Raw genomic sequence first — 20,186 nt, 5'->3', positions numbered from 1 at the left:
AACCATATGCAAATAATATGCAATGTGTGCCCTCCTAGTCTTTCCCCTCCACACCAAAAGAGTGACAGAAAATTGAAACTGTAAAACGACAGTAAGCGAAAAAAAAAGTGTGATCAAAAAAAAAAAAAAAAATGAAATTATAAACTGTTCTTGAGGAAACAGTGACATCAAATAAATAAATACGACTTGTACTCAAAACATCAGAGGGCAAAATTTATAAATATGAAATAATATGGAAACATTTCATGTCAGCGTTTTACTCTTCGCAAACCATTATCAATGCCATTACCTATTTTGATGCCATTATATTTTTTTATATTTTCGTATGTCTTTTTTTTGGTTTTAGGATATGTTTTCAATGCTAAATTTGATTTTCAATACCAAACATTAAAGTCACTGTTTTGGCTCTATATAAAAAGAGCTGACAGGGTGAGCTGAACATTTGCAGCTCTTTCTGGTGACGTGCAAATATTCAATGCAGTGCATGTGTGACAGAGTCCTTGTCACAGCTAAACTGAACACAGAATTTCAGGTTACGTGCTACCAAGTTAGATTTGTATTGTTTACTGGTGAAAGGGAGCTGCTTTACTGCAGAAAACAGAAAAAGAAGAAGAAGAAGGGTAAGCAGCTTTTAGAATAATCACAGCTGAGGATTTTAGTTTTAGTGGCAACAGCAAAAAAGAGGCTGATAGGAAAATAACTTCTAAAAGGGAGAGAAGACAAAGACAGCATGTTAAATGGGGGCATGGGTGACAACTGCAACAACCTTCTTTAAAACGAAGCACAGTGTTGATAATGGAAACAAGCTCTTTGATGTGAGAAGAAGTAACACTGGTGAAAAACAGAGAGAATCCCAGTAGGGTCAAGTTCATGAACACGTTGCTGCTGCTGGATTTTTTGAGTAACACTTTGAGAATCTGCAAAATCAACAAGTATCACATTCATTGCCATAACGTAACTGGTGAGCTGCAGACTTGGAGGTAGACACTTACTTTACTTCTAAGACTAGAGCCAGGATTCCAGCAGCGATGGGAGCAGCACTGGATGTTCCAGGAAAGTGTGTGACACAGCCATCCCCCACGTTGGTCACAGTAACCTGCAGAGAGAAAGAAGCAACATTCACTACAAGACACAGCTGTAGATGTAAAATCAGTACATTAAGTGAAAATACTGGCGCATGTGAGCTGTTCTTTCCAGCTCCCTCTCTGAAACATTTTTCTGTGGGAGGTTTTGGAAAAGAATTCAGCTTTGCAGCAAATCAGGCCAGTTAAGTTCCCACACTAGCAGTTTCAGTATAAGTATCAGTGTTTTTCCTCTCTTGGAACAAGCACGCACAGTTTAACAGTGATGATAATTAAAACCCAACTTCTGTCTAGGCTGACAGCCTCCTAATGTGCGGTGGAAAAGGCCAGTTATCCCGGCAGACAAAGGTGGCATCACACTGATAAAATTGGCCTCTGGTTCCTGGAGTTTGCACTGTTTCTTCCTGGCTTTTTCGCTGCTACCTCCGCCATCAACACCTCCGCTTCTTCTCCTCTTTGTTCAGCCACTACAACCACGCTTTACCTCCAATTAACACTCGTTTGCGTCTGTGTGTGTACGTGTGTGTGCGAACCCAGCAGTCACCTAGGTCATTTGGCAGGCCTCTATAAATATCACACCAGTGGTTGCTCTTTAACAGGCTCCTCACAGCTCAACGGAGCCAAAGAGCAGGGCTGCTGCCTCACACACACACACACATATAAGACCTCATTAATGATAAACACTGTTGTTAGATGTGTAAGGCGGTACGCACACACAAACTAACCAGAGGTTGTGAGGCTCCCACGCTGGCCCCTGTCAGTGTGACGGCCATCACACCGGGGCAGGGCTCACTGAAGAAGGTGGTCTCCCCCATTTGAGAAACAGCGCCGATAGCAATGGTGTAGATGGAGTTAACATAACCGTCAGCGCCGCAGTGGTCAGACATCCCTCCACCATTACCTGCCGCCCACACAAAAATATTGCCCTTCCCACCTCTGCCCTGAAAACGCAAACACAGATATGTTAAACTGAGGATGTTTCCATGCAGCTCTCAGCTGAGCATCCTGTATCTCTCAAGTTAGACAATGAATAACAACAGAGACATCATTAAGGCTCCAACAATATGAAGGAGAGGTCACACAGGAGAGAGGATGGATGTGTTGAGTTAAGCTCTGAGTGGAGGAGTAAACTAGGAGCTTTGATATTTCAACAAATTTACAAACATTATATCAATATCCAAAAAGGTTTGGTTTTGGAAGAGATATGGGGCTGAACAACTCTTTTCCTCAAGGTTTTGAACAGAAATGTGGAGTAATGTGGAGTTTAGACTTTCAAACAGTGAGAACACACCCTTCCTCAGTGGTTTGCAGCTGTTTGACATGATTGAGAGGATGTTTTGTGCCATTGATTGTAAAATTGTTTAAATAAGCTGTTCTTCTTTTGTTATCAGCTTAGTTTCAAACTGAGCCTTCTTCTTCTTTTAAAAAGTAATAAAAGGCAATAACCAAATGCTTTTCACTTATAACTACTGTCAGGCTTGGGGGGCAACGGATTAAATGTATGAAATCAGGATACAAAAAAACACAGCTGTAATCCACTAGGGTACAGAAAAAAATGTGTAATCAGACCGCTGGTATATTTGATAAAAATGGGGATTATTTAGCAGGATTACATTTTATAATTAAATGGGATATACTATAACACAGTAGACACATGCACAGAGAGCACACATGCAACATTTTAAGTTTGTTAAGCTTTGAAAAAGCTGGTTTTCTCTCAACTTTCTAAACAATACTGTTTCGTTGATTAATACTTCGATAACTTGGAATTAGTAGGTGTAGCCTGAATTTGCTCTATAGTTTTTATTTTCCTTTTTAATTCATTATACAGATACCTGACTTGTTAAAAGTGTTGAAGGAGATTTTATCATGTTTCTTTATAAAAGTACACAGAGCAGACGACACATCTTTTTTACTCTCTTGTCTATATGTGCATGTTTGATATTGAAGTAATCCAAAAGTAACTAAAAGTAATCAGGTACGTTAAAATTTAAAGATGCTAGGAGAAGGATCTGTATTAATTGCACTCCCTCGCCATCTTCTGGCCTGGAGTCTCCGCACACTGTCTTAAATTACTTAAGTGAATGTGTGTTTGTTTTGGAATTAAATGGAGATAGGATCAAAACAAATTTCTTTGTTCAAGACAACTTTTTACTGGATACAATGCACCAAGGTAAGTTCAGTCAGTTCAGTTACGTAGAGCTACAGTTTGACAGGTGACATCAAGCAAAGGTAGTAGTAGCTGGCTATATGTAGCGCTATCGGCAGCCCGGTGCTCCAACATATCTGTAGGCTAACGTGACAACAAGTTAACACTGTCAGTTTGTAAGAAGTTTAGTAGACGTCTATATTTAGCTCAGCTGACAGCCCGGCACTCTAAGACATGTCTGTAATGTGTAACGTTAGTGAATCCTGGTTATTTCCTGCCAGTCATCTACCAAGCAGAGCTAATGTAACCTCACTCTTCATTTTATTGATAGACTCTCAAGTTTGAACAGACCACTGCAGAATAACTGCTGACTGTGGGTTGGAATGAACATTATCACAAACAGTTTAGCCCCTGTGTTAGCCTTTAGCTTGTGCCTTAGCTAAGTGCACTAGCTTTCTTCTGCTCTTCTGTCCTTTTTCTGTCTGACAGTTAGGCTCCAGTGTCCAACATCACTACATCTCTTCTCACTACTAAACTTCATCAGCTGGTGTAGTGTTGTCATAGAGACCTAGACGTGCCTTAAATCGATTCTGTCCTGTTAGACCTGATTGGGAAGCTAAGAAGTAGCAATTTAAAATAACCTGTAACCAGCAATATTGGTGCTGATAATCTCATTTTAAAGTGTGGATTATGATCAGGCAGATATCAAGAAGGGAGACTTTTTCCAAGATCACTTTTAAACTCCTCACAGCCCCTTTTATATTGTGATACTTAGAGTAAATTACCGATTACATGTTTGAAGAGGTAACTTGTAGTTGTACTGGATTACATTTTTAAAGAAACGCCCCCAAGCCCTGACGACTGTACAACTCTACTTTAAATCACCTGGTGTGGAGAGTAGCCTCTGAATAAACTTAAATTAGTCCGTACTTCAATCTACACATATCATCCCCCACTCATCACTGTGTCCCTCTAACCCCAGCTCCACTGACAGCGTGGGTGTCTGCTTCTCATCTGACAGACAGCAGTGTGATATATGAAAATAAAAGCAGTGCCTTGTGGGTTCCCAGCCAAAGGGCTTTCTGTGTCAGGCCGCGCGGCCCGTCCATCTCAGCCCCGTCGTCCCGCGGGCCCCAGCTGCAGACATAGATGTCGATGAAGTGGATGTTTAAGGTCAGAGAAGTGGCCTCCATGGCATCAGTGACAGGGCCAAACAACAGGCGGATACCTGGACACATGGAAAGAGCTCAGAGGTTAGGGACTAGAGAAATAGTCAGTTAATCAAACCTTTTTAATATTTTATAATAATAATAATAACACTAGATTTATAATGTTCAGTTTTACATGTTATACATATAAACATGATGTTGGAGCATTCAGGGATCTGTACTGAAAACTTGAGGTGCAAATGCATCAAAACACTCAGAAGAAGTGGCTTATGGAGGAGCCATCTTCTCTGCCTGTCCTCATTCCTCATGTATCTGTGGTTGGGTGTCATTTATAACCTGTTTTATCTGGTCTGTTTCTTTTTGTTTCCTCCTTTATCTGCTTCTGTGATACATCTATTTTCTGACACTATGGGAATTGCATCACTGTCTTTTTATCTCTTTCTTTTACGTGTGTGTGTGTGTTTCATTGTTCATAAATGAAAATATCAGAGGTAAGCTCTAACTGGTATACTTAAAAAAAGGTGAATTTAGCTATGGAAGAAGTAATCAAAATCAAGTAACAAAATAAACTTCACAATTATTTCTACATTTATATTTTCCAACATTTATATGTTGTAAACCTGGCTTTGTATGGCTAAAGTTTGGCTTACAGCTAGCTTATCACTTTTACCTTTCTTAGCTGGGTGGCAAATTCCTGATGGCTACCTTTTCATATAGTTTAATTAAGTGTAATATCTGTATTTACAGACAGCCAAGGCTCAAATAGTTATTCATGCAATGCTGCCGATTGTTTGAAAACAAGTTTCAGTCAGTTTATCATTAAAGTCAGGTGATATTAATTCACTTTAAAATTCTCAACTCATTCCTAAAAAATGGAGGAAAGAACATTTTATTACCTCCAGGAACAAACACATTATCAAAAACACTTTGTCTAACTTAATGACAAGTTAAGTTTGGATCAAACTTTCAACAAAACATTATAAAATATATTTCTTGTTTGCAAATCTCTCTAACTCTATGGTTATAGAAAGGCAATAGACCTTAATGTTTTGTTTGTATGGGCTTAGAGAAAAGAAATGGCAGAGCTACTGGTACTCGCAGAGTGTGTAAAATTAAATACATGTGATGTTATGTTTTGAAATCAGTGGATGGTGACAGAACAGCAGTGACAAAGAGCTGAAGAGGTATTTCCCTCTTCTGCTGACCTCCAGGGAGCCTACATGATGCCCCATAACAGCTAAAAATAGAGACCAAGAAAGCATACACATAAACCGCGGGCACAGAATACACAAGACAAGTGTCGGATGACTGTACAGTGAGTAAAACCTTTTTTATCAATTACTTAAGGGCAAAAAAATGCAGAGGTTCATGTTGCTGCAGATTTTACAAAGAAGCAAAAACAAAGAGCAGAGACTGTAGAAAAATAGACTGTAAAAAAAAACAGACGTCATCTTGCTCAGCTTGAAGTGAGGTCGTGACAAAAACTGCTCCCCCTGGTGGCTGGCTGCAGTATAGGTCAAAAGATCTGTCTCTGCAGTCATTCCAGATGGGCTGTGGTCAAACTTTAAAAAATCAATACACTTTGTAGAAATGTTTTTCACGTCCGATTGTTGTGGTGATTTGTTTTCACGTCCTCTTTTTTCTGAAGAGTTTTGTTGGCTTTTCGACGGCTGATGATCTTGTGTATTTTTTTCAGGGGTTGTAAAATATGTCGAGTGGTAGAGTCAAGAAGTGATAACACTCTCAAAAGAAAAAAAAAGATTATAATTTTTTTTCACCCAGCTCCACTCAGATTCTCCCAGAATCCCTCACAGTCTCTACTGCAGTCTCTGGCTGCTCAACTGGTGCCAATAGCTGCTCCTGTAACGGGGGTATTTTGGCTTCAAAACCGTAAAATGGTAAATGGCGGAGCCACGCTGTCCACTCCATATACAGTCTATGGGTGTGACATTTGTGTTTACAGTGACTGATAGGGGGGGAGAAAAAATCACATTGTAGTAGCCTATCAGGATTTTTTGTTTACTAATTTTAAATTGTGAGTTTTTTCAAATTTAATTCCTTCATTTCAGCCTTAGTTTTTAAGCTGGGTTGAGAAAAAGTTGAGAAGTCAGATCCCCTGAATGAATACTAATAACTGACTCACATGTGATGTGCATTTTTGGGGGAAATATGGCTCCTGATATAGTCTGCAGACTTCACCGTCATCATTCAACTGTGTCACTTGGTCTGGTGTTAAAAAGCAAACTTAAAATTGCAAAAAATAGGGAATACTAACCAACCACAATTTGAATTGAATCGGCACCCCAAAAATCGTAACAGAATCGAATCTGGAGACAAGCATCTTTTCCCAGTCCGAGTGACTGATAGCAGTAACAGAGAGCACTGCAGTGACTGGGAGCATGTACCAGTCTGCCTATACTCATGAAAGCAAGAGTGAAATTTTGTGCTGGTTTTTGAAACTTTGAAAACAGGAAAATTGAAAACAGATTAAAAAAGGAACCTCAGGGAGAATAATTCAAATGTAGGTGAAACTTTACAACATCACACACTTCTCCTGATATATATAAACATGGATAAATTTAACTCTCTTGAATACTTCACTTCATCAGGATTATTTTTTTTCTATTCCATAAGAGCAGTTTTGAATATCGATGTTCAGCACACCCCACTACCTCTAAAACTAATAGTTTTTTCATGGGTCTATGTCGACGAATTGTCCAGTATCCTGACGAGAAATTAATCGTGGAGGTAGCTGACATGAAATATGGTTTCAAAGGAGCTCTCGATAGATTGCAGAGTCAGTCTTTGTAATATTTCTGTCATTTGGTAAATGTCTAAAATTATCTGCATGCCATGCATCAACTTGTATTTCAAATGGAAACACAGTGTGTGTGAGAGAGATACATTCATAAAAACAGTGTTATCTGACTTAATTTGTCTTTCTTCTCTTGAATACCATTCACTTAATGTTCACTATCAACTAAATCAAACCAAAAGGGCTTCATAAATATACCAGGTTTGTTTTGCACACAGAGAGGCTGGGCTTCATTAATCCTTTCCAGTTCTCACTTGTTCAACATACACCTTTCCTTTGTGTGTGCTACGCTCTGTTTATGAGTCGGGACAACAGGGACTCAGAGGGGTCAAATTAAAGCTAACTGTGGAATCAGATTCCTGGTCTTGTCTTGGAAATGTTTTTTTTTCTCTGTCAATTGTGCCTGAGCTCTGATCAGCCCCTGACAAATGAGGAGGGAGGGCAAGAGTTAAAGATCACAGAGCAGAGTTCAAATGTCAGAGTTCAACCGAAGGATTCCTCCTGCTGATGACACCGGAGATGAAACCGGTTTGGAGGCCCCCACATCTGAGAGCAGAGGTAAATGTCACACTGTGTGCCGCTCATTAACCTGTGTTTAATAGCTCTCTTAGTGTTACCTATAAAAATCTTTGATTTCACAACACAAAAAAATGAGCTTTTTTCTGTGTTTGGTTCATTCACTCTTCACGGATGTTACGGCCAACACTAAAAAAGCCATTACCAGAGCTCCCACTAAAATGAGCTGTTAACAGGGTCAGCACAGCTCAGTGGAAATCTGTCCCTGTGCTGTGTGCTGCATTCACAGAGCCTCACCCTTCATACACAGACACAATGTACAACATTGATAAGCGCACATGTTTAAATGAATCTGTTTTGATGAAATTAAGTTCAACACTAAAATCAAACATTATTGTGAAGATGATCGCACAACATTATAGTCACAACAGCACAGCTGATGAGACTTCTTCAGTCGCGGTTTTCGACAGCACAAGAAATTCAAATTAATTGTCTGAGTCTGCAGCAAGCTAAGAGAGAAAATTGAATGCAAAATATTTTCTACTAGAACTTCAAAAACCTCACCTTTAATTTAGCATTATTTAGCAGGAAATCTGGAGTAATATTCACAACAACTCACGACATATCACATAGCTGCAACAACCAGGCATGAGCGTTTTATTCGACTTGTCACTGCAGCAGAATGAAGGTTAAAAAAAGGTGAGTTTGAATTATTCATCCTTGGATGACGTTTTAGTAAAATCATTCCAAATGTACATATAATATTCATGTTTATGTAAAAAAGTCTTCAGCACAGTGGAGTTACTTTTTAGCACAGACCAAATAAAAATTATTGACTTAGCAATAAGCTTTTTGTACTCTGCCACAGCAGGGACCACTTTGTAAGAAATTACTAGTGGCCTGCTAAAAGTGTTTTTGAAAATGCCATGTCACAGTCTTGGCCACTGCAGTCCACCCACAGTGCACTGCCTCCCACTGTCTAGATGAGGGTGCATTGTTTTCCTCACCTCCGATCCTGGCATTGAAGGCTATGCCCACACCGCAGTAGGAGTTGTTGGCCTCCATGGCAACTTCCCCAGCACATCGGGTACCGTGACTGAGACAGAGGGGGAGCAGGGTGTTAGCATCATACTGAGACTCAACACGCAGCGATACGACTTCTTCATTTTTACATGTTCTGACCTGATCATGCCCCAAATTAAGACAATTACAAGAAGTACTCCCTGTGTTCTGGGCTGATACAGAAAAACACTGAGGGACCAGAATCAGCAGCTCAGACCAAGGACAGTATTCTGCTGCTGATTTCACCCACAACACAGAAAGAACTGGAATAATTATTACAGGATTATTACATGTGATAAACAAATTTTAACCTGTTAAATGTTTAGTGATGTACAACAAGATCAATATCTCTAAATCTGCTCCCTGATCGTTTAATTGGCTTCTCCTCTTATTTTGTGTTTATGAGCCTGTCATTCTGTCTCAAAAATAACATCAACTTGCTTACAATGATTCTGGTGGCAAATTAACTGACTAATTAACTAATAATAATTTTTGGATCAATGTGGCACTAAATGGTGGACAAGGAAACCAGCAGGGATTATATTCCTTTACCTATATGTACAGTATAGCTGCTTTGGGTATAAAGTTGCTGTTAGTTCAATAAGTCCACCAAAACATGCTCTTCAAAAGTGTCTCCTACTCAAACACAGAAATGAAAAAAAATTCAGCTTTATTTGTTTTGACCAGTTTTCCCAGCACATCTTTTACCATGTGAACGTTTATGGAATTGAGTTGTATTTAATGTTATCTCTGTTTTGCATTTTAAACCTTTTTCTGTGAAACACTTTGTGACCTCTGCTACTGAAAGGTGCTGCATAAACAAACTTATTTACTTATGTACATCATGCAAAAAAAAGGGAAAAAGAAAAAAAAACAATCAGCTTTGCTTTGAAACTGCATTGTAAAGCAATTGTAGATTCAAATTTCCATATTTTATTTTAAGACTTTGCTGTTTGGTGAGCTTCTGTTGTACCATATGAGCAGAGATGACAGAGGTTAACCCACATTACATTCACCAACAGGAGCAGCACTTCAATTTCATTCCTATTCATTCATTTTTATTCAACAATAAAGGCTATTCTATTCTATTCTGTTCTATTGTACTCTATTCTATTGCTATATTTTAAAAGTTATGTTCTTATAAAAGAATCCTGTTTGAAAATGAACCAGTATGTGGCTAAAGTAAGACTTCATAACCTGTAGCACTGACTGCTGGCTTAAATGTGAACTGTTCTCTTAACAACAAAGTGTGGGAAGAAATAAGTTGAAATAATTGGGTAACTAGAAAGTATAACACAGAAATAGTCATCATGAATACCTTTATTTATTCATGTTCATTTTTATATGAACTGATTTATTCAGTCATTCATTTGGACGTGTAATGCCATGTAATAACGACTTTCAATGAAATGCTGCTTGACCCAGGGCTGTGCTCGGTTGCTAGTGCTAGCTAGCTAACACTTAATATCGCTGTTAATATGACAGCATATTAAAAGATGGTGTTAATAGTTTTCTCAACTCTTTGGCTGTTATGGAAACCACCTTTTAAACTAGCAGTTTGTGTTGATTTGACCATAACGTAGTATGTAGAATGTGAAAGAGAGCAAAATCTGCGGTGTGCCAAAAATACCCTGATGTCAGACCCAATCAGATTTCATTTAAAGAGCACTTTTCATACACAAAAGTGGTACAACAGGATCAACAAACATAGGGTTAATGTATAAATTAAAAAAAAAACACATAAAAACACCAACCTCCACCCTCACCCCCCAACCCACACCTACCAGCACACAACCCACTCCTCCAGAGCATAAAAAAGAATAAAAATGGTCCAAATCTGTGCTGACAAACTGGGCAAAAGCTGTGCAAGTAAAAACTCTTAAAGCTTGAGGCAGTGACAAAGAACAAGATGCTATGCTAAAATTTAAAGGTACAGTATTAAAAAGCTGATAAAAGAAGTAAAGTAATTGCATTAAATAAAACTAAAAAAGATAAACAATTAAGTTAACATACACATACTGTGGATAATGAGGTAGATAAATGTATATGACTTTCTCTAACCAACAGGAGATGAGCTGAACTTCCTCTTTCATGTTATTTTTTATCACTTCATCTCCCAAACACCTGAATTTCCCTTGGGGGATTAAGAAAGTACATTATATTCTTCTATTATATTCTATTTCTATAAAAAATAAAACTTTTATATTATATGTCCTACTGATTTGTGAAAAAATCCCAGAATGAAGTGGGCCAGTCTGTCTCCACTCTTTTTTTCCATTTATGGCAGATGGTACTCAGTTTTAGATGTACTACGGTCACCTACTGTGGTCAGTTATCAGCACTACTATAATACTACAACACTAAAACAACAGCCTGTTACATTTACAGAGAAGTGAAAGCAACACTTTAAAAACAAAAGTGACTTTTGTCAACTCTAGTTGTCAAAGAGGTGACATCTATCTCTCAGGTAACTGTTCATTTATGAGAAAAATAATAAGTTGATGCTCTGGAAATGGTTTTGTTTTCAGCTTTGCTTCTCCTTTCTAAAGCTGAACAGAAACCAAACAGCCAAACTAGATTTGAAAGTGGTAGGCTACATTACAGGCAGTTTTGAAAACAGCCCTTATCTTGAGTTCATCTTGGGATTTTTGGCTTCAGATACACTAAGTGATTTCCCAGAATAAAGAAGCTGAAACAGATATTACCTGTTCTCCTCATCCCTGACAGGCATGGGATCATGAGACAGACCGTGTGAAGCACACAGGTCAAAACTGGCGCGGGCCTCCTGTAATTCAGAAAACAAACGTAGCCTATAGCACAACACAATGTCAGCTTCATCTCCAAACATCAGAGTGACATGACAGGAAATGAAGAAACTCCACAAAAAACGACTTTCAGGCTCTTAAATAAGTCTGTCAACATATTTCTTCAGACTGGATGCAATCACTGTCACTGAGGAGAAGCCTGAGCACTGTGCAGACTGCTGGAGTGTTTGCGTGGTTTATGCCTGCCTCATAAAAGTGAACATGTTTGAATGACTTGTTTGCCAGTTTATATAGGCATAACGGGAGGAGGATGTCTTGGCAGCAAACAGTACAAGAGCAATTATGTATCTCTCTCCCTGTGTCTCTCCAGCCAGGCTTATCCATGCCAGGCAATCTGCTCCGACAAAGTACAAGTTGGCCTGTTTGCTTCAAACTGCCTATAGGCTTATATATGACACTGCAGGAGCAAACAACACTGCCACTCCACATATGCTGTGTGGACAGACAGTATAACACCAGTCTAACAGAGTTTAACAGCGTTATCACCGCATGAACACTTTATTGTCTCAGGTTGTAAGTGATAAGGATTTTGGATCATTTAAAAGAAAGTCAATACACAAATTTAAATCCAATGAAAACACAAAAATCAAACTATGAAAGCTGCAACTTAATGAAAAAGACAGCTGAATCACAAACTAAACTGCATACCACCCCTTTATTGGTTGTGTAAGAAACAGCTGCAGTGATATCATTGTAGTATTTTAAACACAAATTGTCAGACATCAGTTTCAAAATAAAATCTAAATAAAAGTCAACTTACAAAGTTTTTCTTCAGGTCCTTGTTGGTGTGATCGATACCTGAAAATGAGAAAGAAAATGTCATTAAGATGGGGAGGAACCTTTAATCATCACGTCTCAGAAAAAGGAATGAAAAAGAAATCCTCTCGTTCATGTTTTGCAGCGCTGAAATGAAACCATGCCTAAGTGCACTTATTGTGTCATTATTTTCATGGGAGCTGGGTACAGTAAGAGCTATTTCCAGTCATCTGAGCCTTCAGTGTTGTAGACAGGTTATTAAAACTTTTGAGTTTTTGAGTGCCCTACTAATTGGTGTAATTAATTTGCCAAAATGTACCAGCAAACTCTATTTCCTAAAGCAAACGGTTGTCAGGATTCAAGTGTTGCTGTATTAAGTTTTGCAGATGACTGATGGAGGAGTGAATGAACAAACAGGCCCAGAATAAATCTCTACACCCCCAAATCTCATTTTTATAGCTTTCCCGTCCTACACTCCATACCTTTTCTGGCATCATTTTTCATCCTCTCTTTCCACATCAGTTGCCTTTCTTTCACTTACCCCCTCCTGATCCTACCCCAGCCACCCCCACTGCCGACACCCCCGCCTCCTCCATCTCTGCTGCATCAGGGCTCCTGTGGTCTCAGCCAGAGACAAACGAATGAGGGCCCCAGGAGGGCCGCGCTTGCTCCGCCACACATCACTCACCCGCACTCTCTCAATCACACACACACACACACACACTCACACACACACACAGGACCTGCCAGCCTTTGTCCCATGCTCACACTGCCTCAGGGTTGTCATGGTAACCTGCCGACAGTTTTGCCGTTGAGGCCTGATTGTGTCGAGCTCAGGCGGGATGGAGCCCTGGGTTGGTGAAGCCTCATTGGAGCACGCCATGCTGTATGGGTCAACCTGCAGTGTTCTTCCTATAACTACTGACGCTATAGTCCAAGCTCATCCACCGATCGTGGATCGTGTTTCCACCGACACTGGACTTTGCAAAACATTAAATGAACTCACTGCTTCTAATATTTCCAACACTGATCGAAGAGGAAGGTGACAGTCCAATATCGATTCCCTGATTTATTGAACAACATCTCTCATCTTCATTACATCAAAACCTTTGGACAATTAGTTAACCATCAAACAGGTGAATAAAAACTTCAGAAAATACACACTCAGACAGTTTTTTAACTCTTAATTAATTCACAAACATTTTATTGTGCAAACTATACCCGCTTAAAAGTTTCACTGAGAGGAAATACAAACTTTACCAGCTTTGTGTGAAAGTTGTGTTCTTTCAACACCGTCTTCCTGATCTTCAACATGAAGCCCAGGAAGCAAAACAAGCAAATAACAAACTGAGAGAATGACTCACAAACTAACAAATTCATCCATTTTTATCGATTTGTAGTTTGAATTTCTCGAGGGAATCAGAGAGAGAAAGCTCTCTGCCCATCTCTCCTACTTGCTTCCGCCAAGTTGGATTTCATGCTGAACACAAGGCCAAGGAGGCTGCTGAATAGGTTTTCTGTACTCTCATAAAGTTTGATGAGAGTGTGCTGAGTGACGCTCTGCATTGGCCAGCAAGAGCTCCTTCGTATGGAATTTATGGGATATACCAAAAGTTAGAAAAAGTCAGAAACGTACCCCAAACATGCTGGTGTGTTTGTCTTTTTCTTGATTCTTGATTCTTCAAAGAAGCTCAGAAGTTTCAAGTGTAAGCTTTTAAATTAAAGAGGATTTGAGGGTTTGGTTCAGCTTAGAATCTAAAAACATCTTTAAATGGTTAAATATCACCTGTTTTTATAACCAAATTTGAGAGAAAAGCTTTTTAAGGACATCCTTATGGCACTACAGAAACTATTTGCCATTTATTGTTTTTATTTCAAAATAAAGGTGTTTCTGCTCTGGTGTAAAAAGACCACCTTGTTTCAGCTAAGTCATTTGTAAAACAAAGACTAAACAAGTCTTTGCCTTATTTTGTGGACCTCAAAGGAGCAAAAATTGAAGCACCGCATAAAATCGTGGGGGCATTGTTGAGCAGTGTGGCCAGCAGCTCGAGCCAGACAGGACAAAACAAATTCAGAAGAATAGTTGGTAAAATGGCTAAACTTTTTGAGGAAAGACTGTGGGAGGAAGTTTGAGAGAACAGGGATGGGCAACTGCACAACCGAACAGCTGGGTGGGAAATAGACAGGAGCTGAATGTGAGTTGGACAGCAGTGAAGGAGAAATGGCCTATTTGTTGATGCATTATTTAGCTATCATCTCCTTGTTAAGGATTTATCTGAAACATGTGGGAAGTTACAGTTAAACTATTTAAAATATACAGTAACAGACCTATTTTTCTGATGATTAATGAGCCTTTAGACCATGTGGGTGTCAAATCTACTGTTTGCATGAGTGTTGAACACAATGATATGGAAGATATAACAACTGTTTGTAGAAGTTTTATGACTGGTAGCAGAAGTTAAGGTAAGTTTCGAAGTGTACAGGGCATCTGTGGCTCGGATTTTGAGTCTGTCGTCTCTTAAACAGAGGGAGGTCTCATCTTTAGACCCTCTGTCCATGTGCAAAGTGTCTTTGTCAACTGTTATTTAATACTGACAGATGCTTCACACAGCAGCCTCTGTCATGAGTATATAAATGTGGCGTGAATGTAGGTGTAAAGTGAAAGCACCTCAAGAGGTCAGAAGGTGCTTTATAAACACAGAACATTCACCACTCACAGTGTAAGACTTCAAGGCCAGACAACAGTAAACCATGTGTATGAGTAAGTTTAAGATGGTAAATACACTTCTATAGGACTTTTCTAGTCTTTCTGACCTCTCGAAGCGCTTTACATTCACCCATTCACACCATATTCACACTGACACTGATGTTAGTAACTGCTATGGTGGGAACCATCAGTTTAACTAACACAGACACACACATTCACACACCACTGACCAACAGTGAAAGCAATTTGGGGTTCAGTGTCTTGCTCAAGGACACTTCGGCATGTGACTACAGGAGCTAGAATCGAACCCTCAAACTCCCTATTGAGAGACGATGACTCTCCCACTGAGCCACAGCCACCCAAAAGAGAGAAATAAGAGTTTTTTTTATTGTCACAACAGCATTTGTTAATATCAGGTTGTTTTTGTCTGATATCATTTGACAAAGGGAAAGCCTTAATGAGATGAGATGAGAAAAACACATCTCCCTTCACACTGCTAAACTTCATCGGCCTGTGTGGTGTCATGGAGACTTCGATGTGCCCCAAGTCAAACCATTCCTGTCTGACCCAATGGGGAAGATGAAAATACCATTTAGAAAGAACCCACAATGATGCTGATAATCTTATCTAAAAATGCAGATTACGAGCAGGCATTTATCTAGAAGGGAGACTTTTTCAAGATTACTCAATCTTGAAAAAATCCTGTTTCCACCAAGCTGTTCAGTTCAGTTCATCACAGCATGGCACGCATTTTATGTTATTTCCACTGACTAATCCCGATAACCAAGATAATAACTTAGGGTCCCACTTTTTGGCACCCTTCCGTAGGGGTGCCAGACTAAACCAATTTGAACCCGGAAGGTGGAGCTACAACACTGCAGTCTGTTGATTGGTTAAAAGAATTGTCACCTACTGTGGGACAGCGGCTGTATTTCTCATAGCAGCACACAGTCTTCTCTGAAACAAAGCTTAATTGTGCTTTTTAACAAAGAGCCACATGTCAATCACTAAGAAGACAGATTGCTAGATGTCCCCAAAGCTGCTTTTTGTTTACTGCGTCATGTTTTTTCTTCTTCATTGGATTTATTAGCGGGGTACACTGTGTCACGCTGCTATGGTGTCCCACTATTATGTGACTATTGTGGCTATCAGTATCCGGCTTACACGCAGCCTACCACAAGGAAGGACAGTTGGCTGTGAAAACGCAAACAGGACCAAGCTGAACCAAGCCAACCTGTACCAAACCGTACTGATCTAAACCGAACTGCTTGGTGGAAACTAGGGGTGGGCGTATTGATCTAAATATCGAAAGTATCGATACCAAGATAGGTATTGGTGTTGGGTCGATACTAGCGTGATGAGATCGATACTGCAGTTTCTCTTCTGTCGTCCAGCAATTACCTTTACTTTACCTTCCCCCTTTTTGCTGCTTCTCTGTGCAAATAGGATGAACCTTTTTGTTATTTTGCACTTGTGATTTTATTTCCTAAACATTTTTGGTGGTATAACAATTATTTTCTTACTTTTATACAACTTAAAATGGCATTTTATTGCCTAAAATCTTTGTGCTGTGTTTTACCATAATCATGATCATATTCAACCAACTCAAGGCAAAATCACAAAACTATTCAATGATCATTACATTTCATGTAAAAAGTATCGGTATCAGTATCAGTATCGGTATCGGTATCGGTATCGGCGATACTAGCCCTGTATTTACTTGGTATCGGATCGATACCAAAATTCCCAGTATCGCCCACCCCTAGTGGAAATGGGGCTTTAGAAACTCCTCACTGCCACTGTTAAAGGTATGGCATCTCTACAACTGCTTTAATAAATAAATAAATAATTAACGTTTATATTACCCCACCCCCCCAAAAAAAACAAAAAACAGACCAAGTAGGAATCCTTGTGGTACTCCAGCAATTTGGCTAACGAGCTTTGAAGTTATGTTACCAGTGGTAGTAAAAACTAAAATTAAGATGCTTTAAAAACAGAACCAGCAGCAGAATAGGTTTCCCCTGAAGAGCATGAAAAGATAGTAAGAGCTCAAAAAACTAGAAGTAAATTTAGAAATGGTGTGTGTTCATTGAGATGTTATTTAGGATATAAAGAGAAGTAGTTTCAGCTAAGTAGTGGGAGCAAAATCATAAAATGATATGGATTTTAATAATGAAGAAGTCTGCAGACTATTTAAGGAGTTATATTTCCTTTAATCTGGCATGTAGATGACGTATGAAAAGTTTTAGAATTTGTATCTAAAGATTAAGCATCAGTGTGCTGCTCTGTAAAGCATGTGTGTCTTTATAACACAGCTGATACATATGCAGCATGAGCAGAGTGTCAACAGGGTTAATTTGAGAGTCAAAATATGGCAGCATCAAGCATTTATAAGGGTGATATGAGTGGAAGAAGTATTCAGTCAGGTGCATTCACTTAGGTAACACCACTGGGACCATAAATACAGCCATAAACACACTCCAACACAATTCAAGGTCTTCTAAGTGTGAAAGTAGAAAGCAACGTCCCACAGTTAGATGAAACACTGTAGGTGGTGGAGCCAATGCAAAACCTTCCATGAATACAAATGCTTTGAACCTGGCTGACCCAGTCTAGATTGTGATTGTGCAGGTGTGTGTGTGTGTGCCTGCGTTTACCGCTCTGCATGTGTGTCAGCATTCAGCAGCAGCAGCTGCACTCTATCTCCTTGCTCCGGCAGCATTCACACTGGTCCTCAGGGTCAAACACACACACAAATCAGACACAGAGATGTGTCGGAGGCCATTTTGAGCCGACGGTGAGTCGTGCCTGAGCCGCTGCTGAGAAAATGAGCCGACATCACTTCAGAGGAGGCCCCCACTACACCTGGGGCCCCCTGGCTTTTTCTCGCTGCTTAGTGCCCCTCTTCAGGAGCTACTGTACGGAAAAACAGCAAAAGTCAACAGGCTGCCTGTGCCGCTGACAGGTGAAAAAGGCAAAGGGCTAAGACACATGGGAGAAGGCTAAGCTATTAAAAACTGATTCAGATATTTCTGTAATGAAGCCACACACTGCTCATAATTTCTGTTTGCAAGTGTGAAAAGAAAAGGAAATGTGTGTAAGTGTGTGCGCAGAGACACGGGGTGTGTATCACCACCCGCCAAGGGTGAGACTTCCTGGCCCTACACCTCCGTCTCATTAATCAGCTCGGTATTTAAGAAGGGCTGGAGTGGACACTTGCCTGTAATTAGCTGGCTTTGTCAAGGATGTGTGTGTGAGCGTGTGTGTGAGAGTGTGTGCGTGTGTGTGTGTGTGCTGAAAAGTGAACGGCAGTGAGAGATCTTGGGGGAAAGACAGTTTGATGAGTGATGCCGGGTGGAAGGTTTGAGTTGGAAGGATGTGGAAGGAGCGTGGGTGATGGAAAGCCTGGCACAGGGAGGGAAGAAGAAGAGGACATGAGTGAAAGACAGAGGAGACAAGTTGGAGGAAGACAAGGAGAGGAGAAAGGGACTGTTTAGAGTAGTGGGGGAGGTGAGAAAAAAAAAGATGAAACGAGAAATGAAAGGAGGCAGATAAGAAGAGACTGAAGGGAAATGACAGCAAGGATAAGATGCAAGTAAAGACAGGGACAGCGCAGAGGGGAGGAGGGGATGGAAAAGAGGTTGACTTCTAAAGTGGGACATTAGTATTCAAGCTGCACGTACCTACTGCCCCCTCACCACACCCCGCTGCCCTGTCTGCCCAGCGGCCAGCTCTCCTTCTGAGGTAGACCCAGACACGGAGCTGGAGGTGGCAGAGGAAGTGTGTGTGTGTGCGTTGGTACCAAACTGTGCTGCTTCTTTCGACGGAGATCTCCACTTTAGAGAAATATCTATTTCTACATGTTGTGTGGGTTTTCAGCTGTTACCTCTCAAATTGACAATCACAGATAACTCTCACATGACAGTTGAACATTTTCAGTCGCTGAAGACGGTTTTAAAATTTCATGTTGCTCAACACAAGTGCAAATCTGTAAAGTACAACACGCCTACGAGCACAGACAGTGATCCAAGAATGGTAGACATACAGTAGAGCTACAGGAAGTGAGAGGAAACTGTAAGACTAACTATTCTGGCAGCGGCTTACCAAATAACTGAATCAAATATGAGCAGTACAGGAGAGGGGGGCAGTGTGGCATAAAATGGCTTCTCTCGATGCCATCCAAACTAAATGAGTACGGTTTAAAGCTCAGCCATTAATAATGTAGGCAGAGTCAGTATTCTCAAATGAAAAAGATAAAAACAAAACATTAGGGCCGTCCAAATTTAAAGGATCTTAGCCAGGATCTTCAAAATATCAAGATCAGGATTTTTCCTCTCTTCTGCTTCTTTGAAAAAAAAAATAAAAAACTAAGGAAAACAAAAAATCTATCACTCACTATCATCAGTAAATCAAACAACAGATACAATCCTGTTGAATCAGCTCTACTAAAATGCAAATCCACCTGCAGCTCTAAAATGAGTCAGGGCCGCATGCTCTTATGAGTTTTAGGGTCCGAAAATTTACTCTGACACTACTCACTGAGGATGGCTGGACAGACAGTTTATCTGCAGGTTCAGAGTAACATACAGTGTATGGTAAACTTAGTGTATTGTACTGACTTTAGTTTAGACCTCAATGCCTGTGAACGCGCCCCACCGTGTTCACGGGCACACCAACACGTGGACGCAATTACACTCACACTCACAGACAAACTCATTCTGTAAAGCGGACAGAGAGCTGGAAAACTACTACGAGAAACATTTCCCAATGCCATTCCTGTGAAGATGCTACACTTGCTCCAAACCATTTTCAGGCGAGGAACATGGACCTATGTCTGGCTATTAAATCATCCACTGAGACAGGAGACTCCTACATGTTTCCTCCCTGTGTGACTATATAGTGTTTTATTTTCCACTGAGTCACGTGACTGAACCCTGTTCACTGATTGGCTTCTGAGGTAAGCATTCAGCGAATGAGGACTTTCAAGCACCTCTCCTTTGCCATCTATGCACCGTCTGTTTTTTCAAAGGAGTAATACTTGATCATGTAAAATTGCACATCGTCTAAGCAACATTTTGGATAATATGGTATGGGATACATATCGC

General features: G+C 40.0%; 1 protein-coding gene across 1 annotated transcript in view; it reads right to left on the bottom strand.

Moving 5' to 3' along the window:
• LOC141800425 (proprotein convertase subtilisin/kexin type 4-like) overlaps positions 1 to 20,186 on the bottom strand; it is a 255,721-nt gene that overhangs the window by 103,816 nt on the left and 131,719 nt on the right. The window contains exons 7-12 of the mRNA XM_074682945.1: positions 12,379 to 12,416; positions 11,499 to 11,578; positions 8,739 to 8,827; positions 4,287 to 4,459; positions 1,808 to 2,023; positions 993 to 1,096 (exon numbers count right to left, since the gene is read on the bottom strand). Coding sequence (XP_074539046.1) covers positions 993 to 1,096; positions 1,808 to 2,023; positions 4,287 to 4,459; positions 8,739 to 8,827; positions 11,499 to 11,578; positions 12,379 to 12,416 — 700 coding nt within the window. The remainder of the gene's footprint in view (positions 1 to 992; positions 1,097 to 1,807; positions 2,024 to 4,286; positions 4,460 to 8,738; positions 8,828 to 11,498; positions 11,579 to 12,378; positions 12,417 to 20,186) is intronic.

This window comes from Halichoeres trimaculatus, unplaced genomic scaffold (genome assembly GCF_033239565.1).
Source record: "Halichoeres trimaculatus isolate MK-OKI-2021-1 unplaced genomic scaffold, fHalTri1.1 fHalTri1_scaffold_12, whole genome shotgun sequence".
NCBI lineage: Eukaryota > Metazoa > Chordata > Actinopteri > Labriformes > Labridae > Halichoeres > Halichoeres trimaculatus.
Note: the sequence above shows the minus strand (reverse complement) of the source record. Positions and strands in the feature narration are given on the sequence as shown.